This window comes from Triturus cristatus, chromosome 7 (assembly GCF_964204655.1).
Source record: "Triturus cristatus chromosome 7, aTriCri1.1, whole genome shotgun sequence".
Classification (NCBI taxonomy): domain Eukaryota; kingdom Metazoa; phylum Chordata; class Amphibia; order Caudata; family Salamandridae; genus Triturus; species Triturus cristatus.
In genome coordinates this window covers 464,743,458-464,764,749 of record NC_140590.1, presented here as the reverse complement: position 1 = coordinate 464,764,749, position 21,292 = coordinate 464,743,458, and the positions used below count along the sequence as shown (strand labels likewise).

The 21,292-nt window shown below is 44.4% G+C and overlaps 1 protein-coding gene across 1 annotated transcript in view; it reads right to left on the bottom strand.

The window, feature by feature from the left end:
* Window positions 1–21,292, bottom strand: part of TBCD (tubulin folding cofactor D) — a 2,329,415-nt gene that overhangs the window by 450,720 nt on the left and 1,857,403 nt on the right. The window contains exon 31 of the mRNA XM_085616794.1: window positions 9,747–9,830. Within this exon, the coding sequence (XP_085472920.1) occupies window positions 9,747–9,830 (84 nt within the window). The remainder of the gene's footprint in view (window positions 1–9,746; window positions 9,831–21,292) is intronic.

Below are 21,292 nucleotides of genomic sequence, written 5' to 3'. Positions count from 1 at the left end.
CAAACGCAAACAGGTTTTAAAGTTATCGATAATGAAATGTACACACTTTCCAAAAGAGTGCACTCATTAAATCAAATTTTGTCATCAGCCTTAGGCCTTCTGAAAGGAGATCTGAATTTATTACAACATGTGAAGGCTCAGTTAGGAGCAACTGGGCACTACAGACACTTAGATTAGGTTCCGTGCCTTGGCAACTTCTCAATGAAACAGCCCTGTTTGAACCACATATCTTGACGTTCATGCCAAAACCAATGGCTTAAAAACTTATCGTACCCACACTGCAGGAATTAGAAGTGAATCTTGATTAGTGCACAAGAGAGGAGGAGTTGGTCTACAGGGCACTGGGTTGTCCTCGAACATTTGAGAAAATATGGAGCCCCTGGGGGTAGTGGAGGATGGGCGCTAATGGTGATGGATGTTCGGAGGGCGAGTGGTGGGGGGCGCTCTTGAGGTCCCCAGGGCAGGAGGGGGGGGACGGGCCTGTTCGCAGGATCCTTGAATGGGCTGGAGCAATAAGCCCCCAACCAGTAAACTGTGCTTGAGCCGGACTCAGATTGCGGGAGAGAGTTCCTGGCGACATATGCAATTGCAGAATGATGGTGGCCAGCTGCCTGGTCTAAGTTCGGGTTGGGGGGTGGGGTTTGACTTGTAAGGTGCATTGGGTTAAGTATGGGCTTGTTAATAGGCAAAATGTTCCACTGTTCTTCGTGGTGTGATAATAACTTATTATCTAATACTTGTTAAAGCAGCCAGTAAAGAGATCTTATTTTTAAAAAAACAATGGCTAAAAAGAGTGACACTCCGTTACCTGGCTCATACCCTGTATTATTTAATGGCCCATTACAAGCTTTCATTTTCACAACTGTCATAAATATAAATCTCAGTTCCCGTCTTCCTATGTCTGTTTACATAAAAATTACACCGTGTATATCAGTGCAGCAAATTGATTGTAGAAATCCACTTGGACACTACCTTCTTTATGACACCGTATCATTGAACAGAAGGTGTAACACTTTGATGCCAGGGGTAAGCTATGTTCTATCTGTTTTCCCCAGTGCATTCATTCCCACACATCATGAACGTTTGAATAACGGCTCTCATTTATTGTTTTACAAATTTTACTCGCTGTGGGTTGAAACCCGACCAGCAGTACCTGATAACAGTTTCAGAAACAATACAGTGTTGAGACAGGGCCTTGTATCCTCCATCTAGAAATATTATTAGGAACATCCCTTGGCCTAGTATAAGCATGAAATCTATGTGTTTGGTGGTCTGAACAAACTACTGTCTGTTCTGTTACAAAAAGATTTCCCTTTGACTTCAGAAATTCAAAGGCTGTTAAATATGCAGTACCCAACACATTTTGCTGATATCGTACAAACGATATTAAAGGAGGAACCCCCAGTGGTTTTTCTCGATATGGAAGCAGTCAATCAACCTCTGCATGAGCCCCAGAAACAAAGCCGAGCAATGCATCTGTTTCTTCTACAGGATGCTATCTCTGACAGAGCAACATCACCAGAGGCAGCTCTTGATGAGTGGCTTGACGCGCTGTTATCTTTCGAGCCTCCTGGGAGCCGTAACTACCATTGAGTGCCCAAGATGAGCAACCAATTGCTGATCCTTCAAATACACAGACTATTGACTGTGAACATGATCTGTATGGTTTTCGTAAAGATTACACATATGCTGCGTGTACGTCCTCAGATGTTGACATGTCCTCTGACGAGGAATGAACTAAACAAGTAAGTCGATCAACAGCAAAAATTTAGCAAATATACCACAAAAGCCTGAAGGAACTATATTCTTTTTATAAGTCTTTTTTTTAAGTTTTTGTTTTTTATTTTTACTGCATATTTGAATTTGGCCTATTCATATATTCACTGATATGTTTGAATCATTAACGCATATACAACATTCTAAATGATATTAATCATTTGAAACAACACAAGGCTTCACTGATATAGTTATGAAATATTTCACCCATGCATTTTTTACATATATGCTGTATTAATTGCATTTGATTTATGCTTCATTACATGTTGGCTATTGAATGCTTTCTAATATATTTTATACACTTAGTTTAGGTATTTTAGAGCTCAGTAACTTGAGAGCATAGGAGTTCCTATATATTATATGAATTCGTATGACTTAAATAGGCCCCTATGTCGTCACATTCAGACGTACATGCCACAGATGATGTAAAGTTCCTAATGTCAGACTCCATCTTACACAGGCCAGACTCAATCTTGGCTAATGGAGGTCACCATCTTCCCCTTCTCAAACAATGGAAGTTGCCATCTTTGCCGATTTTTGCAGAATAATTGTCATGTCTGCTACCAGACACAGATGTTGACTGACCTTATCTTTCTAAGAACTTTGGAAGCGTCAAGCCGTTCAAATGAGGACACAGATACATCAATCATTTACATTTGTCTGGGTCAGATGACTACTTTCCACTATGTCAAGATAAATTAAGAACACATACAGACATATAAACAGAATAGTGTAGTCTGAATTGACGTCCTTTTAGCTGATATGCTCGGAAGGAAACATCTGAGATGCTTACCTTGATGACCCTGATGCACATAATCTATGTCAGACATTTTTGAACTTATGTCAGAAATTCCAATTTTTGATAAGATTTAGTATATAAGGACGACCACTTGTCAGGAGAGGTTCTTTGCCCAGATTGTGGCCCGTGATTCTGTCAGATACAGTCTCACCTACTGCCAGCCAACTTCACGGCTGCTACATCGCGCCTGAAGCCGCAAAAGATGAATTCTTGAGGAAGGTGACCACAGTGTGTTACACCTCCACTGATAAAGACAGTGTTTATTGTCACCAAGGTATGTAATATGTCTCATCTCCCTACGAAACTCTATACTGCAAGTTGTTCTGCCTCCAACGCTCTTTTAGTATGGCGCATAGAAGTAAACATTAGGGTGTTAGGTTCTAGATGACAGTTTAAATGACATTTTTTACAATGCTAGATTTTATTCTTGCTATTTATAACATGCTTTCTTGCTGTTTTTATAATACTCTGTGTAGCTTTTTAGATGTACTGAAAAACATATTGCTTCTGTGGTAATAAATACTTTTAACTTAAAAGTGTTCATTCTTCTTAGTACTGTGTGTGTGATGCTGTGAACAACAAGACAAGGTGTGTTGCTGTTTCCACGGTGCCCCTGATCCCTTTATGGGATTGTTAGTAACCCAAAAGCAACACTTTTATGTCAATGACACATTGAATAGTGCTTTGTGTGGCTACAATAATACGTCTTTCAGATAAATCTCTGGTGCACTGAACAGAGTTCACCCAAGTCACCTGTGGATGGGAAAGCCCACATTGTACAGTAACACCAAAGTTGGAACTTACGCAACAGGAGTAGTTATCGCCTCAGTCTTGGCATGGTTGCCAGCAGCAATATACAAAAGACTTTGTCAAAGTGGAATGCCTCTATATGGTTAATACATAACAATCATAGCTAAAATACCTCTGACACTAAGATATTAGTAATAGCAATAATTTTCCTCAAATATCAGCTTGAAATATATTTTGGATTTTCAACCATTTGTCTCCAAACATCAGCTTATGATTTCTGAAAATACACACGTTTTTGTCTCGAATACATGCTTTTCAATTCTGCTATACATACATTGATTCAACCAAGCAAAAGCTTCTGATTTAATAGGCTGGGCTACCCACAGGATAGCTCTCTGTAGTTATCCAGAGAGCAACTACTAGCTCAAAAACTAGTCTGAGAAGCCTGGTCTAACCCTTGGCAGTTACTTGGAGTAGCATTCCAACCCATAGTTCTTTTGCCCAGCATGCCATCTCAGTTTGGACCCAGCCATATACATGTGCTTTGGGAGAAATAGCCAATCTCAACTAGTCGTTCCATGTCTCTAATGACATGGAACGTGTATATACACGTAGCTAATTGTCATTAGAGACATGGAACGACTAGTTGACATTGGCTATTTCTCCCAAAGCACTTTTTTACTTATTATGAATCAATTAGATAAGTATATTGTGCAAATACTGCCATATGTATTTCCATAAGTTGCTCCATTCACTCGGTTTAGGTTCATGCTTAGGCAAACAATGCGTCCGAGACAGACTGCTGATACACCCTTTTTATATCAATTTTAGGATATATTGAATCCTGCCTACAGGGACATAACTGGACCCGAGGGCACCTAATATTACACTATTGAGACGTCGTGAAGAACAGAACCCCTCTTTGTGGGTTGGAAATATCACCACAATACAAGTAGGTCTTGGACAGTTTTTTCTCAGGCGTCACAAACCCACACATAACCTTTCCATCCACAAATATTTTATCTTAATTAATTTTTTCCACATATTTTCAGGTCACTTCAAGAAAGACAGAGGTATGTATTTAAGTTGACGGAACTCTATTTGCACTCGTATCACTCACTTTGGTATATAGGTGGGTGTTGTCTACCGCACATTGTTAACTTTGTTTCATACACATAATTCGTTAGATGCTCGTGTCACGGGGAAATCGCGAACCCACTGCAATATTTAAGGATTCTCTTTTCCATCTCTTGGATAGTTGCTTTGGCTACTTTGCCCGATCTATTTGGTATTTTGGCCTACCACGTCATTTCAGCCTTTTGCACCTATATTACATGTTAAGCACTTATTAAGCAGCATTATGTTATCAGTTTTATGCACACCAATTACTTTGGAAGGTGGGTACATTGTTTGTTTTGTTTATTTTACACAGCCTTGATAAAGTCGCGGGAGATTGCCCATTAGCGACGAAACACGTGTCGGCTGGTAGGCAGTCAGAAGAAGTTGACAATAAAGAAGGTAAAAAAAGTCATCAATTTGTACTCATCTATATTTAATTGTTGCTTACAGTATGCAATTATATTATCTGTGAAAACTGTCTACGTGTGCTGGGGATAATCTTTCTTATTGCTGCTAGCTACGGCTGGTAATCTTCTGGGGGGATCAGTGGTGTTCCTCACCCTACAGCACCGTTATCAATATTTACAAAATATACATACCCATATGATAATTTCCTGAGTGGCGCCATTATTCCTATCTTTAACCACTACCTTACAATTGTCCATTACACTACATAATGGTTCTTGGGACTGACCGTTTACCTTGTTACAGTACTGCTAACAGGACGTGGGGTTTTCTTTGAAAACTAGCCTCATTCATTATGCATGAGGATTCTTGGAAACTCAGCAGGACTACCATCTCCTGCATGATAACTATCTATAACGGTCATTCCTTCCGTCATCCTAAGTCCAACATGACACAGCAAGGTTATCCCCTGAGGGTACCACTTTGGGTATATAAACACCATATCTTTGCTGAGGCAGGGAGAGGAGAAAAAGGACTTCCATGCTGACACACTGACGGAAGACGCTGAGGTTCCTGCACACAGACATTCCAGCTCGCAGTGGTCTGACATCCCTTACGGGGCGTCCATCTCAAGACCAAGACAGGTTCCCACAGTCTCTCACTTCAGGTAATGGGGTCTACTTTATCCTAGAGGGATTCTTGGTTCTACACCTACATACATGCTAGGTACACTTGGGTACATCTAGTTAGGGTCGCATCATAGGAGTACGCATTATTACTGTCATGTATTTTTATACCTGCCTGTATTCATTGTTTTAGCACTATTGTAGAAATCTACCATCCTTTTACTCTGTTGGTGCTTATAATCATTTATATCGGTTTTCTGTCTTATGGTTGTCTCAGCACACCTATTTTACACTAGAATGACGCTGGTTCAATAAATGCTTATTGAAAACGTCCCCACCATTTATTCTGTGTATCTCTCTGAGACAAAGTGAGCACGAGTGACTGAGCAAAAAGTATCACACTGTTTCCACAATCCCTGATGGGACAGAGTTGTCCTGTTCAATAGTTGCCAAGAACTATTCTGTTGGACCTGTCAGCCCTAGGGTGGTCTCCCCATCTATTTTTGATCGTGCCTCATTTTTTCCACCCTCATTTTTGATGTTGGACTTAGGTCTCCGGGCGCCTTTTCATTGCCAACCAGTGTTCAGGTGCAGGTGCTCCCTTCTCCCAAGATGGCTGCCACAGACCCCTGCTACTGCAGAGTGGTCTTTCATAGTAGCACCCTAGCTGCCAGGAGCTGGCTGGAACCCCACAACAATGTTGCGACACTAGCCCGCCTTTTTTGTCCCATAGGTAGAATGGGGAAGCTCCTGGAATGTGCTGGAACCTTCTAGAAGGGAGGTGTGGTTTTTACTTTTGCCGCCTTGGCTAGAGGTCACCTGACCTAGGGATACATAAGTGAGGGAGGGAACTTTTTCCAGTCAGTTGGCCAGTGGGGTAAAGCAGAGTTGGAGAATCCACGCAGGAGTGTAGGCGGTAGGGCCTAGCCAGGGACTTATGCCTCTGAGAGTGACAGGGCTTAGGTGCTGCCTCTTAAGTGAGTGAGGGACCCTGTGAAACCCACTGATCTTGCCCAGCAGTAGGAGGACCCAGGACACCTCTGCCCAGCCTGACTAGGAAGGACCTAGTCGCCAACTCATCCCCTACCCCCCAAGGAACAGAACCCCAAGGGCGCCAGTATCATCTGCGCCACAAAGACTGAATATTGAAACTGCGGAAGCGACATTCTGAAACTTCATGCCAAAGCGAATATTGTAACTTCGTGAAACAACTGATTGCCTGACTGCTGGGGATCGACCAGGTACTGGTGCTGTGTTTCCTGCGCTGCCAGACCTGACCTGTGACCCCCTGTGCGGATCTGCTGTCAAGCGCAGAGCTGGCCGAGCTCCCGCTTAATTTGTGACCCCCCCCCTGATGTGAGGACCCGCAACGCGATCACCGCCGCGGCCCGTAGGCCTCAGGGAAGTGTCAGTGCCAAGTCGGGGCCTGCGGAGAAGCCCGGGGCCCCGCCGCTGCCGTCGCAGCGTCAGAAGGAAGAGCGAGTGTCCGGGAGTGTCCCGCGCCGTTGCGCGCATCGGAAGAAGGGCCCGGAGCGGAACCGAGCGACGAGACCAAGGTAACCCCCGGGGGCTGGGAGGTAGCGCGGCCATGTGGCGGCCTGAGACTCGCCCCCCCTGCTCCCCGGGAGTCGTGGGAAGGCCCGGTGCGCCCCCTGCCAAGTGGGAACGACACCGCATGCAGAGACTGTGACTTTCCCCCCTCCGTGGGATTTCCCGCCGTAATTGTGAGTCTCCCCTCCGTGGGATTACCCTCTCCTGGGGACTGCCGTTCGCAGGACTCACCCGTGCTCAATGCGTTCTATGTTTGAGTAGCGCTGATCGTCCAATTGTATTCAACAGTGCTCAATGCGTTCTATGTTTGAGTAGCGCTGATTGTCCGAATGTATTTACCAGTGCTCAATGCGTTCTATGTCTCAGTAGCGCTGATCATTCCTTTGTACTCAACAGTGCTCAGTGAGTTCTATGCCTAGATAGCGCTGATCATCCATTTGCATTCGCCAGTGCTCAATGCGTTCTATGTCTCAGTAGCGCTGATCATACCTGTGTATTCACCGGTACGCCATGCGTTCTAAGTCTAAGGAGCGCTGACCCCATGTGTTGCATTCACAAGCACTCAGAGCGTGCTAAGTCCAATTAGTGGGTAACCTCAGTCTGTGGTCTCAAGCGCTCCACGCGCCAGTGGAGGTCCCAAGTGCAAGGCGCTTCCTGTACCAACAACGCTTATGCTCAGGGTGCTAGGCAAACATTATACGACCGCAAGTTATGCTCATGTGCCTTTGTTTCTTCGTAGACACCAGTAGCGCCACGTGTGCAGGCCCCGGCCCGCAGCACTAGGGAAGTTCATACTGCAGGGATTGCTGAGGTAACTGTAATGAGATGCTGTAATGCACATGTTAAAGCGTACAGGTAATGAGATGCTGGAATACACATGTTAAACTGTACAGGTAATGAGAAGCTGTAATGCAAATGTGAATGTGTACAAGTTAAGATACATTGCCCTCCAAGATTACCGTATGTGCTCCTTTGATTAGATAAAATCTGATTAATTTGCATTCACCTTATTGTGTGGCGTCCATTATTGTGTGCGTTTACTGCTTCAGAGGATGCGTGTGTTGTATGGTCGCTTAACACACAGGCCTTTGGGTGCCCAGCCGCTCGTGTCACGTTACCCCCTTAGGGCCTGGAGACCCCAGGTCTTACATATTCTCTCCTTGGTAAGAAGCGTTTCTAGTGGCACTGTGAGCTAGCTGGTATACAGGCAAACATACCCGGTGAGGGTGTCTGGAATCAGTCTGGACAACAATCCCACAGTCTATGTTGTCTAAACGCGTAGATCCTATTTAGATTTGTAGGAACTACAAAACAACGGGTGGGGTGACTCTCCAACCTTCCATCTTCCACGGTATTTCTTCAGGGTCCTCTGGGAAGGGTTGTTCTTCTTAACAAGTGCAATTCCAACCCAACGATTGAATTGTATTGAGCATGTGGTCGTGTTCCCACTCTGCACACGGCCTCCGTGGGGTTCCTGGTTACTTACCTTGGGTGGTTCCTTGGGTACCTTGCTCTTCTACATCTTCTGGGCCCAGTCTCGACTTAGGTCTTGGTTTGCATTTCACTTTATTAGTATATGGTTTGTTCTCCCCCTGGAGACCACTGCGTATTTGTGCTACTTACATGTTCTGTTACTAAAGTATTGTGTGTATTGTGATTATATCTCCAGGTAGGAGATGTTGCAATGTGTTCGTGAGTGTTTATAATAAATACATATTTTTATAAATACATTGTGTGGTTCTTTTTCACTTAACCTACACAATGTGATTAGTATGGTAAAACTAGCTGCTTTACTCTCCTTCTGGACTAAGCCTGAAGGCTGCTCTCCGCAGCTACCACTAATACAGCTTTCTAAGGTTGTCTAAGATCACTAAAATCCCCATAAGGGTTGTCTGGATTAGTGCAGGGTGCACTTACATAAGTGAGCACCATATACTAAGCCAGCCTCCTACATTCCCCAAGCATAACGTGCCAGTTCCGAGCCAACCAAAGTCTACTTTTCGATTGCTTACAACATCACCTCAACACCGAGATACTACAGGTTACTTGAAGATGTTATCTGGTCCCATCCTACTACCATATTATGTATGCTATTCCTAATCCTCTGCCATGTGATCTTAGTAATGATCAGAAAGCTTTTCTGTTGGATCTTTCATACCATTCAGCTTTGTCTGAGATAAGACATGCAAATATGAGCGGCTCAATTTCTGGTTAACCCAACCCCGCTTTTTGGGGACTGAGGGATTGGAAGATTGAAGGTAGCCCTGCCCTTTAGCAAACAAGGTATGAACAGGTGAACATCTCCATTACTGCCATTGTTTTGTTACCCATCTCTAAAAAGAAATTACATTTTTCTGACATAGTTATAGAACCGAGTCACAGGCCAAGCCACACCAGATTATGTCATACAATATAGGTATTGGATGAGAAGTGATGCTCTCAAAGAACAAGAATAAGCAAATTGAAAAAACAGGAAATCTAGGTCCAGCTGTATTTCAAAGACCTGTCAGTAGGAAAAAAGAAACTGAGGGGTTGGTACTTCTAAATCAACTGTGATTTAAGAGGAGGCTCAAAAAGCAGTGCAAAGTTTGCTAACAAATAAAATCACAGACCTAACCATAAATGTGCAATTGCTACAGTTAATTTATTTGTACAATGATATTCATGCACAGTAATGGCGATGGTATATGTTACTAATACAAGTAATGTTATGAACTTACATGTCAGGATCGATGAGTTCTGGTTGGTTCTGTACTAATAAAAGAGTGATCTCCATTAGACTGGTCATTGCAGCTTCTCTGACCCTTAAAATAAAATAAAGAGAAGCTCAATTAAGTAACCTGCCTACAATTTATTGTGATACAGTAATTTCACCAGAGTTTACAAGCCTACATTTTAAAGTTATACACTAATGTCATCTGTGTAGAGCCTCTACATAGATCTTCACCCTGTCAAAGATTTTAGTATGATCTGGAAGGCGTTCAGCCCTCGAACTGATATCTTTAAGCATGATTGCTAGAGAAATCTATTTAAGGTAATCTGTTTCGTCCTGATTTAATGTCAGTAAGAAAAACTTAAAACCTTTAAACAAGTCGCACCACTGCACCAAAGTTGGTTCTACAGTTACAGTAGGAATAGATTCAATACATACAAAAACAGAATGAGGAGGGGGAAACAAGTGGAGGAAAGAGAAGGGATGTGGGAGATAGGAAGGCAAGTGTGTCTAAATCAGAGGTGTAGATATTATTGTAATAAGAAAGATAAAGTTAGCTAGCTGTACCTTTCTCATCAAAGTGGCTCTGGTCGTCTCCTTCCCCTTATCATGGATGCCTCCTAATTCAACCACCCTTCCAAGTGTTGACCTTAGGGAATATCTGCTTCTCATGGGGGCCTTCGTCTCTGGGGTAATATCTCCTCTATTTAGTGTCCTAGTCTGGGATGTGGTATTTACAATACCCCTCTCTCCCTACCCTAAACCTGGGCAGACACACATCCTTCACAACATCCTTTGCAGAAAAAAGGCCTGCAAATTTTTGTCCCTGGTCATTGCTATCGCCACCCAAGGTGTATAAATTCAAGGGGTCTGAATCCAATACAGATAGATCATGTATTATATTTTGGCACTCTTCTTCCTCAAACTGTTTTTTGTGCTTCCCTGTGCCAATTCCTTTGAGGCAAAATTTCAGGGATTGGCTCAGAGACCGGAGATGGAAGTGGTGACTGCGCTGGTGGAGTTGGGGCCAGCCATGTAGCAGGAGAAGGCAGCAGTAAGTATCTGAGAGCCGGACTGGATAAACGAGTCAGCGTAGGTCAAGATGGAATGGAGCAAAACGGCATTGGAGCTAAAGGCACACTATAGGGGGCCATAAGATGCAATGGGGTCCAAAGGTGTGCAGGCGGCAGCACGTGTCCTGGTGAAAATAGAGTACATGACATTAAGAAATGCCACCAGGCTAGAACCTGCAGCCAGGAACTTAGGGAAGGCCAGGGTAGAAGCCAGAACTGCCGGGAGACACAGCCCCAGTGCAGATTGATCTGGAAAGTACAAGGATGGTTCCAGTGAAGGTCTAAATGGTTCCGGGGCTGGGTCCAGTAGAATCACCAGAGCAGGTGCATTCGGAGTCGGAGGGCATTGAGGTGACTTACCTTTAGAATGTTTCTTGTGCTTTTTGTCTGGCGAGTGTGAAGACTGCGACCTGAAGTGAGGTCTGGAGGGTGTTGACTGCACTGCTCGTCCCATGCCCCGGCCATGAAGAGTTTCACCTCCTTGATGGCCTTGAGTACATGCTCTAGAAGGAGTCACAGGAGTTGAAGCCATTGTCCGAACCAAGGCAACAGAAGCAGACGGAGTGGGGATCTGCAATCCCTACAGGGTTTCAACCCAGATCTCTTGAGGGAAGGCATGGTCATGCGTTTATTTGGAAAATAAATTGTCTGTGAAAAAACTCAATACTCAGAGATAAGAGCTTCAGATCTGCATCATAGGCGAGGAAAAGCTGAACCAAAGTTTTATAGCTTCTGTATATCATCTGGCACCACTTACAGCTTCGATACGAAGTCAGCGCTCCCTACCGGCGGCATGAGCACTTTGAAGTTTCCGGATTCAGTTTGATGCCTGGAAATATTCAACAGGTGAGGAATCTGCTGATAGAAATATCCATCAGAAACCTCAAAATCATCTACGGAATATTCATGACGCCAGGAGAGGAGGGGAAAGGCATTAATGATTCTTGTGTGCAGAGCCACCCTAAAAAGGGTGGCGCTGCACACAGCAACCGTTGTGCATTGAAGAGAGGTGAAACGCTACTGGCTTTTTCCATCAATGCACCCAGGATCTGGAACAACATCCCAGTATCCATCAGGACCACCCCAATGCATTCCGATTTAGGAAAGAGTAGAAGACTCACCTCTTTAAAGAACACTAAATCACAATGCATTAACCATCTAAAACCCAGCTTCCTCTCCCCTTGTTGACTGTATGCTTATCTTTGACCATGTGCAGAACTCCACTGCCTTTTGTGCAGGTTTTCGCCATATAACTACCAAACACATATATAAAAAACAGGTTCTAAAGTATAGTTTGCTGAAGTTATTCTATGACTAGTGCCAGGGCATCTGTTTTCACTAACCAGTAGTTAAAACTTAGAAATACATGGATTCACAACCTTCACAGTGAAACTGTCACAACCACAGTTACTTCCTTGAAGATGCAGGGAGCAATCATCTTCCCAAATGGTAGAATAGCGAACTGATATTTCTGTGATCCCACCGTAAACCTCAGGTAGCGTCTGTGGGCATGCAGGATGGGCAGATGAAAACAGGCGTTTTGGAGCTGCACGGATGTCAAACTGTCTCCTGCATTCAGGTCTATTAAGAGTTGGATCAGGGATAGTATCTTGAACTTGTCTTGCTGAATGAACACGTTGAAAAGGTGAAGATGCAGGATGAGTTTCAGATCTCAGTCATTCTAGTGGACCAAGAAGTAAAAGCAATAATATGCAATGCCTCTCTCTTCCTTAGACACCATTTCTATGGTCCCTTTGTTCAGCAAAGCAAGGGCACCCACCTCCAAAATTCAGGAGTATGCCAGAGAGCACATTCTGGCAGAAGGAGGGTGGCCATTAGGGAGAAGGAAAAAGTGTAGGGCATAGCCCTATCGGGTTGGCTGAATGACCCATCAATTCTTCATTCCTAATTGGTGGAAAGGCAGGAGACCCTCCCAGTAAAAGGAGATGATGTTTTGATGACCAAGTTACTTACCTTTGGTAACACTCTTTCTGGTGGATATAACCACAGAATCTTCACCTTCGATTTTCCTCCAGCCTGGACTTGAAAAGTTTTTTCTAGTAGTGCTCCCCTAGCTGCTTGTGTCATTCACCTTTGCATAACCTCCATACAGCCCCGGAAGTGACGGAGCAGAGTGTTTGCATGCTGACGTCAGTTCCTGGTCTTTTATTTTTCCACGTCCTCAGATACAGAGTGTGAACATTTGTTGGATACAGAGTGCTCAGTACTAACTTGTGGTATTTCTGGGTGTTAAAAAGAGGCCACTTCACAAAATGGAGAGGCGAGAGTGTAGTGAGGAATCTGCGGTTAGACAGAGTATCCACCAAAAATGGCCTGCTTCACCTTAAAATCAAAGCAGAACCTCACCAAGGTGGTTCTGTGGAATGGATTCAGACCAAAAAGTCTTTAAGAACTGAGCAGGCGAAGTGTTCTTCCCATTGTACCTGGCTGTCAAGGCAGTAATCCTTCATGAACGTATGCACCAAGGCCCACATCGCTGCCTGAAAGATGTCAAAGGTACCTCTTGAGCCAACGCAGCTGCCTTGGCCGTGACAGAATGCGCTCTCAGACCATTGGGGCTGCTTCTTAGCTGGTGCGTAGCAGGTGTTAATCCAGAGGACTAACCACCTTGACAAGGTTCTCTTCTGCACAGCCTTCCCTTTGCTGTGGAGAACCCCCAAAAAAGCTGATTGTCCACTCTGTGATCCTTGGTGCGATCTATGTAAAAGCTTGCAGCTTTTTTAGGCTTCAACCAATGAAGTAAAGAAAGCTGGTAGATTGATGGATTGTCCAACATGTAAAGAAATGACAATTTTAGGTAAGAAGGCCGCATGAGTCTCGGCATTAATTTGTCTGGGGAAAAAGGCAGTTGCACTGACAGTGCCTATAGTTCACTCATGCGACGAACTGATGCAATTAAGAGGAAACATGCGTGTAAAACCTTTGTTACATTTTATTATAAACAAGGACGTGAAAAAGTCAAACGTGCTAAGAAATAAACTTTAAAAGGTCCCACTGCAGGCCTTCCAGGAGTAAAAACAAAACAAATAAAATGACATCCAACAGCTTTGTCTCTTAGGGGCCTGCTGTCCGGGCTCTGTACCAAGTCATACATTTGTCCCAGCTCCCAGCATAAATGGATTTCGTGCAAGGGCATCTATCACCTCAGTCAGCAAATCAAATGCAGTCAATTGCAGTTGCTTAATTTCCATGCATGTAGGTGTAAGATGCATAGATCTGGGTGGAGGGCACACGCAACTGTTGAGAAAGAAATAACACCCAAAGTGGCAGTCTCACAAGAGGACACATGCTTATGCTCAGGATTTCCCGGTATCACATTCTTCTGGTCTAATATGGGGCCTCCAGGATGACTTGGGCCTGATCATTCTAGATCTTCTTCCAAACTCTGGGCAAGAGAGGAAGTGCTAGTAGTGTATATGGGAGTTCTGTGTTCCATTCCAGCTGGAATGAGTCTACTAACAAATGTTCTTGTGGAAATTCCAACATGCCAAATTGTTAAAACTGCATTCTCAAGAGAGGCAAAAATCTTTAGACAGGGTTCCACCCACTGCTGGAAGATGCCCTGCACCACCTCAGAATCTAAGCATCACATGTGATCGGCAAGGAAAAGCCTGCATAGGTAGGAGACTGTGGAGTGAAGGGACCCTGTCAAGTGATTGGTGACCATAAAGATGCCCTGGAACTCCATTCACTTCCAGAGAAGCAAAGCATCCTGGCACACGACCCAAGACCCCACTCTGTCCTTCTAATTACAGCACCACCATTGTCTGAGAGAACCTGCAACAGCCTCGCCGTAAAGGCAGGCAGGAAGGCCTTCAGGGTCAGACAAATGACCCACAGCTCCATTAGACTGATGTTGAGCTGGCCCTCCATTAGAGACTAGAGTCCTCAAACTGAGCAGTGATGCAATTGTCATCACTGGAAGCTCCAGGTGGAGTAGCAAAATTGGCCTGCCATTGGACAAATTGTGGTTGGTTGGCCACCACTGCAGATCTCGAGCTGCTTCCTGCAAGATTTGGATAGTGTCAGAAAGGCAGTCTCGATCTTATGCTCACCCAGACTTCAAGTTCCACTGAGGTGCTCGCATGTTCCACCTAACGTGTTTGATGCACAAGGCTAAGAAGCCTCAAAGCCACTCTCACCTGAAATATCAAGATCATAGTCCAATGTCTAGTACCAGTTGCAATGGAGGGAAAGCCCTTAACTCCATTTGATCCAGGATTGCCACAATAAATGGAAGCTACTAACAGTGATCAGGTGGGCTTTCAGCTTGTTTTTTGGTGAAACCTAGTAATGTCAAAAGGTCTGCCAGTCAATCATCGAGGGACAGAATCGTACATCCTCCGAAGATTGGCAGCTATCACCGTCATCACTTTCATTATCAACCAAATGACGCAGTGAAGCCAAAAGGGAGCACAGCAAACTTAAAATGCTCTTGGCACGCCATGAACTGCAGGAAATCTTGGTGGCACTAAAGGTGGGGAGGAAAGAAAACATGGGGCAATATTTTTTCAAAATAATTTGCCAGACCCATCTATTGGCTGTGACAGATCGCCAACCCGGAAGGAAGTGCTGTATCCTCCCTCCCACTGGCTGGGTGTGCACCACTGGAGGCATACTAAAGTAATTTTGGTGGTTGCTGTAGAATGGGCGCAGCATTTGAAATACTGGTCCATTGCTGTCCTGCACAATGCCTGCCTGATCCATGTTCACGGCCCTGGAAATACTATGCTCTCTGTTGAATCACTGGATGGGAAGGCTAGCTCTGTCTAAACACCAGCCCTCTGAAGCAGCCCATAAATTTCCAAACCTCATATGGGAATTGTTTAGCAGGGGCAAACATCCCTGAGGGATGCGCTGTAGTTTTACTGTCTTTAGAGTGTTCCAAAGCGGAGTCTTCCTTCTCACCGAAGAAGCAGAACCCATCAAAGAGAATGCCCATCAGTGATGCCTGTACATTGACGAAGAACCCAGTGGACCTTATCCAGGCATGTTGATGAAAGACCACACAGGTACCAACTTTCCTGCAAGGCAATTCATGGCATCTAAACCTACGCAGATAACATGTTTGGCTATATTTTCCCCATCATGTCCTGTCTGAGCCAAAGAGACACTAAGAACCTCTGGCACTGCTGGCAAGACCTCACTGGCCATGGACATGGGTTTATCAGGCCAACTGACAGACTCCATTTACAGACCACAATGCCAGACAGGCTGAAGAAAACATATGTTTTGCAAAAGAGTCAATCATTTTAGATTCTCTAGCCAAGGGAGTGGTGGGAAACGAATTATAATTCAATTTACTGGTCAAAACGTGCACAAAAAGGTACTCTGGAGTAGAGTGCTTGGTGAGAAAGTCCATGTCACCAGCAGCCAATCTATCTCATCTGGACATCTGCATGTACACAGGAGGGCAAGAACATAATTTCTACCAGTGGCCATCAAATAATCTGTGAGGGCATAATTAAAGTAAGGGCTCAGACGTTGCAGGCCCCAGCTATAAAATTTCAGTAAAAACATTTGTTTTTGTCCCCATGGAGGGTAGCTGTAACTCTAGCACCTCACACATAGCCCTCCAAAGCACCATGCAAATATATAGCATTCTCTTCCTTTGGTGGCCAATATGGCTTGTCAAGCAATGTCTCAGGAGGGGTGCCAAGACCACGGGCATTCTGTAAATCAAGGAATAAATCATCATTGCTATAATAAGTGGCAAACAAGCCATCTCCCTCACCATCATCATCATCAATATCTTAGGGTGCACCCTGCTTAGTCACAGGGTCAGAGGAAGAACCAAAAACATTATAAATCCTCTGCTAATAGCTGCAAACCAGCAGAGGAACAGGGTTAGAATAAGACAGCATGACAACCAGTCACGCTTTTGTAATTTTGCAGAGCAACACCAATTAAGCTAAAGTCGATGTCGGTTTCGGGTCTGACATGGGCATTGGCACTGGATCATCTTATGGTGTCAGCACCACCACCAGGGTGGCAGGAACTGATGTGGATCATGGGGTCAGAGTAGAAGTCTGTATTGAGTGTGGCCAACGAGTGATCCACTAGTAACCAGATTGGTGGTCCCAGTGGGGCCTGAAGGCACAGGATAGGGAGCCAGAAGCACACTGATCATTTGCAACATGGCCTCTTTGAAGGCCTTGATTTGCTGTGGTGTTATCAACATCCTGGGTGACTGTTGACTTGAGGAGTGCAAATGACATCTCAACGCCTTCACGCTTTCCCCTTTAAGTTAAATTGGAGGGAGGGTTGGAGTGCTGCTTTACTTTTTTATGCTTTTGTTTTGACTGGCAACTTACTGGCAAACTTAAAATGGTTGTGGGAGCCGCTAACCAAGTCTATGACTAGGAGTAGGATCTAAGTAAAGGCTACAACTACTTCTTGTAATTGGCAACTTACATCTTCACCTCCCGGTCTCAAATCACCTTTGGGGCATGAGCATTTATCACACGATTTAGAGTTTTGCCCCGAGCCCACTCCCAAAAAACACATCTCGTGCAGATCTGTGACCGGAATCTGCTTTCTGGAGTTGCAGCAAAGCTTGAATCTTGTCTTTTTTTTGTGGGGACATAGTTCCCTACCATTCTGAGGAAAGGATGCTTTGTGGCGACGTAGTTTCCTTGCATTTTAAGTACAGTCTGGTTGACTTATTGATTGAGCTGCACAACGTAACCTAGCGACATGCAGGAGCACTGCTACAAACAATTTCTGGCTTCAGATTGGTTCCTAAGGAACATTGGAAGGTGAGGAATCTCCAGTTAGATATATTCATCACAAAGTAGGAGTTACAAAGGTTTTGAGGCAGGATGAGGAGATCAGCTCTGCTGCTGGCATCCCTGAGATCGGCCTCTGCCCTTAAAGGAATAGTAGAGCTGCTGGGGAGTCTAGACCTGTTGGGAAGGTTGCCTCTCACAGGGCTCTAATGCCCTGGAGAGGCTGAGAAGCTTTCTTAATTGTTGGTGGAATTGTTGAGCAAGGGAAACTAGAACTAGTGAGTGAGCTGTGGCTCTACTATTTTTAAGGGTTCTAGGGAGGAGACTGCTTTCTTTCCAAACAGTTGTTCACAATCGAAAGACATGTTCGTGTGTATACACCAGATGTCCCCAGAATAGCCACTGGAGCAGATCGAACTGTGCCTGCCCGATTAACACCCATGCCCATTGACAAAGCAACAGTGTCTTCAGATTCCAGCCACATATCTAGATCTGTTTGGACATATTCAACCCTCATTGATCTGGTCTTTCAACAGTTTTTTGATGTGGTGTGGCAAGCTTTTCACAGAGACTCTCCAATTCCCACAAATCATGACCATTCCTGCACAGGAGGCAGGTGGCATTAGCAGTGTGGAAGTCCAGGCTGCCAGAAGCAAAACCTTTCCAGCCCACAGAGTCAGTTTTCTCAATTCTTTATCAGGAGGTGCCATGAGGCAAGCATTCAGGTTTTGATTCAAGGAGGATGTTTGGAAAAAGCCTTCTTGTGCCAGGTCAGAGGACAAAAAGAGAGAGACTCACCTGTGCAGTTATTGAAATACAGACCAATTTAAGTGAATTTTTTTGTAGAAGATGTACTATTTTGACAGTCTTAGAGTTTACGGTAACTGTGAACTCATAAGAGGTCTTGAGACAAACTTCTTTGAAGAAAAATAGATGTCTGGACCTACCGTAGATGGCAGGAGTATGCAGAGTATATTTATCTACAGCTACACATGCAACGAGCATATAAACATACCCACACTGCCTCTTGCACTCACTATTGCATAATAATCCACACACACACACACACACACACACACACACACATATATATATATATACTATACTGTAGCATAAATTGTGATGCATATATAGAAAGGACTTTCTTTCAGCTAAGCAGTGGACAATTGGCCACCTAATAATGAAAAATGCAAATACCTCTAGTACACCCCTTAATACACGTAAAATGCTGCAAAGACCTTTCAAGATCATTTTAATTTCACCCTAACCTATGCAAACCACTTTTAAGCTAAGACTGAACACATTCTCTAGTAACTACACATAACCAAACACCAAAAAAAACAATTGTTTGATGGCACTCCCAGGTCCGTATGAAAAAGTGCTTCGATACAGAATGACCTAAGATGCCATAACATTGGTGATGAGTGCTGTACAAATGCCAAAAAATAGTAAAACATTATTTGGTGGGTAGAGACCTGAGCAGTTTGGAATAATTTCACAAAACCAGTGAATTTTATCTATGTTCTCAATCCTCATGCTAAGAGAAACTGGTAATTAGAAAGAGCGACTTTCCTTTGGTAACGAGGCTTCTGGTGGATACTTACCTGCAAATTCCTCACCTTTGAATATCCCAGGTGTTAATTTAGATTGAGAAACTTCTGACATATTTCTCCAGTGCTGACAGGGGTTGCTGGCTCCAACTCAATGCCAGCAACTGAGTTGTGGTGATGCCACTTAGGCCATAAAGCGCACAGCAGGTGCCATGACGTCAGTACCGTTTTTTACATGCCTGTCAACGTGGGTCTGGAGCTTATCGCCTCAAGATTTTGTCCTCCATACAGTTTTTGGTGCAGCGCTCGGACATGTCCTCACCTAAGAAGGCAGGGTTTAAGACCTGCCATAAGGGTGAGGAACAGATGTCCGTCACTGTTCCACGCGAGAACTGTTTACAGTGTCTCAACTCCCAGCACAACTCTGTGCTGTGTGCTCTCTGTTTCTGCATGAGCCCCAAACGTATTGAAGCTGGAGGTAAAGCTTTTATGACTTGCGCTAAAGATGGTTGTAGGGGTAGTAAATGGTCAGGGTTGAAGTTTAGAGCAAGAACAAGATCAAAGGTCACCCTCTCTTTCTTGCTCCTTGCCTAAATCTTGGAGGGAAAAGAGAAGGCACATAAAAATACGACCCACTCTTCTTTGTACAACAGGTCGAAATCAACAGGTAAGCCACCCACGGGCCCACCTTCCAGCTGTGCCCTCCTCTCTGCAGCCGGAACTAGTGGATTTGCCGCCTCAGGCTTTGCCAGAGCCGCCTTGCATGGTGCTAGTGCTGATGCCTCCTCCATCTCCCTCCAGAACTGAAGTCGATATTGACACCAGCATACCCAAAGTTGCCAGCGTTAAGTGCCAATCAGACTTATTTCCTCCAAGTCATGTTTGACATGTTAAGGGGAGAGGCATTTGTCTCTGGTGTTCCTGCGGGTCTCAGGGGATCTTTTGTTATTCTGTCTGGTGCACAACCCTTGGCGTCGTATGTTTGTCACCTGGCACAGCCTGACCCTGGTTCTCTGCCAGGTGCCTGGCTGGAGACAGGGATATTCAAGGGTGAGGAATCTGCAAGGTGAAGTATCCATCAGCAACACCACTCATACTCCCTCTGCAAGAGAACCAGAAATGCTGGCGAATTTTGGGAGTTTTGTGTGGTTCTACCTGGATAGAAAACATTGTGCAGAGACACACATCAACCGCACAAAGCGGCCAGTCATCAGTTCGATGGCAGTTTGTTGGCTTCATCCTGCTTTTTTCATCCATGACAGTTAGAACATATCCGCAAAACACTGCATAATGAAAAATAATTTGCTCAGCCCTAGTGGTTACGTCTACCCTGCACTTCAGGTAGCGCAAGCTTATTCTTGTTAAGTTTACCATGAGCTTAGAACAAATGCTATTTTAAGTGGTACTTTCAGTATTTTGAGTGGTTCTATTCTAATAAGGGTGGAGAATGCACCACTACCAGTAGCTTGATCACAGTGGTAATCCAACAGTGGTTTTTGCTGTTCGACTGTTATCTCAGTACTGCCCACTTAGCAACGCCAGTGCATTTACAGCCTCTTCCAGTACGGGGCTCAATACTTTACCAAACTTTTATATCACTGAAGTGTGGTATACAAGTGCTAAACCTGCGGCATCTTCTATACTTATACAAATATTGCATCAAGCAGGTATGCAGTCGTGGTCTTCACTTCGTGACCATGCTGTATTAAAGTAGTAGGGGAACGGTGATGAGAACTATTATTTAAGGAACTGAAAAGGACAACGAAGGTTCTTGTTCCATCCAGCGGGACAGGAGCAATACACATGTCATATCGGGGTTTAGACATCATCAGATTTTCGTTTAACTTAATGCAATTCACTGAACAAGGATGTTCAAATCTTAAAGCTTGTCACACTTCCAACAAGCGATATTTGTTTTTCGTCTTTTCTGGAGTGTGTTCTGCGTAGGTTTTCGTGTGTGCCCCTGCAGCCACACTGGATGGGGCCCAGCTTACCGAAATAGACAAGTCCCGGCATATAACATGTCAACGAAAAACAACAGGCTCGCAGAGCCCTCAGAAAGGTTGCCTATTTTCCCACGGAGGATAAAGGAAGAAACCTTTCATATGGAAATTCAGATTTGTTCAGTTCGCCCTCATAAAACCTAGTAACAGCAATGAGATACATCTATGACATGTTTGA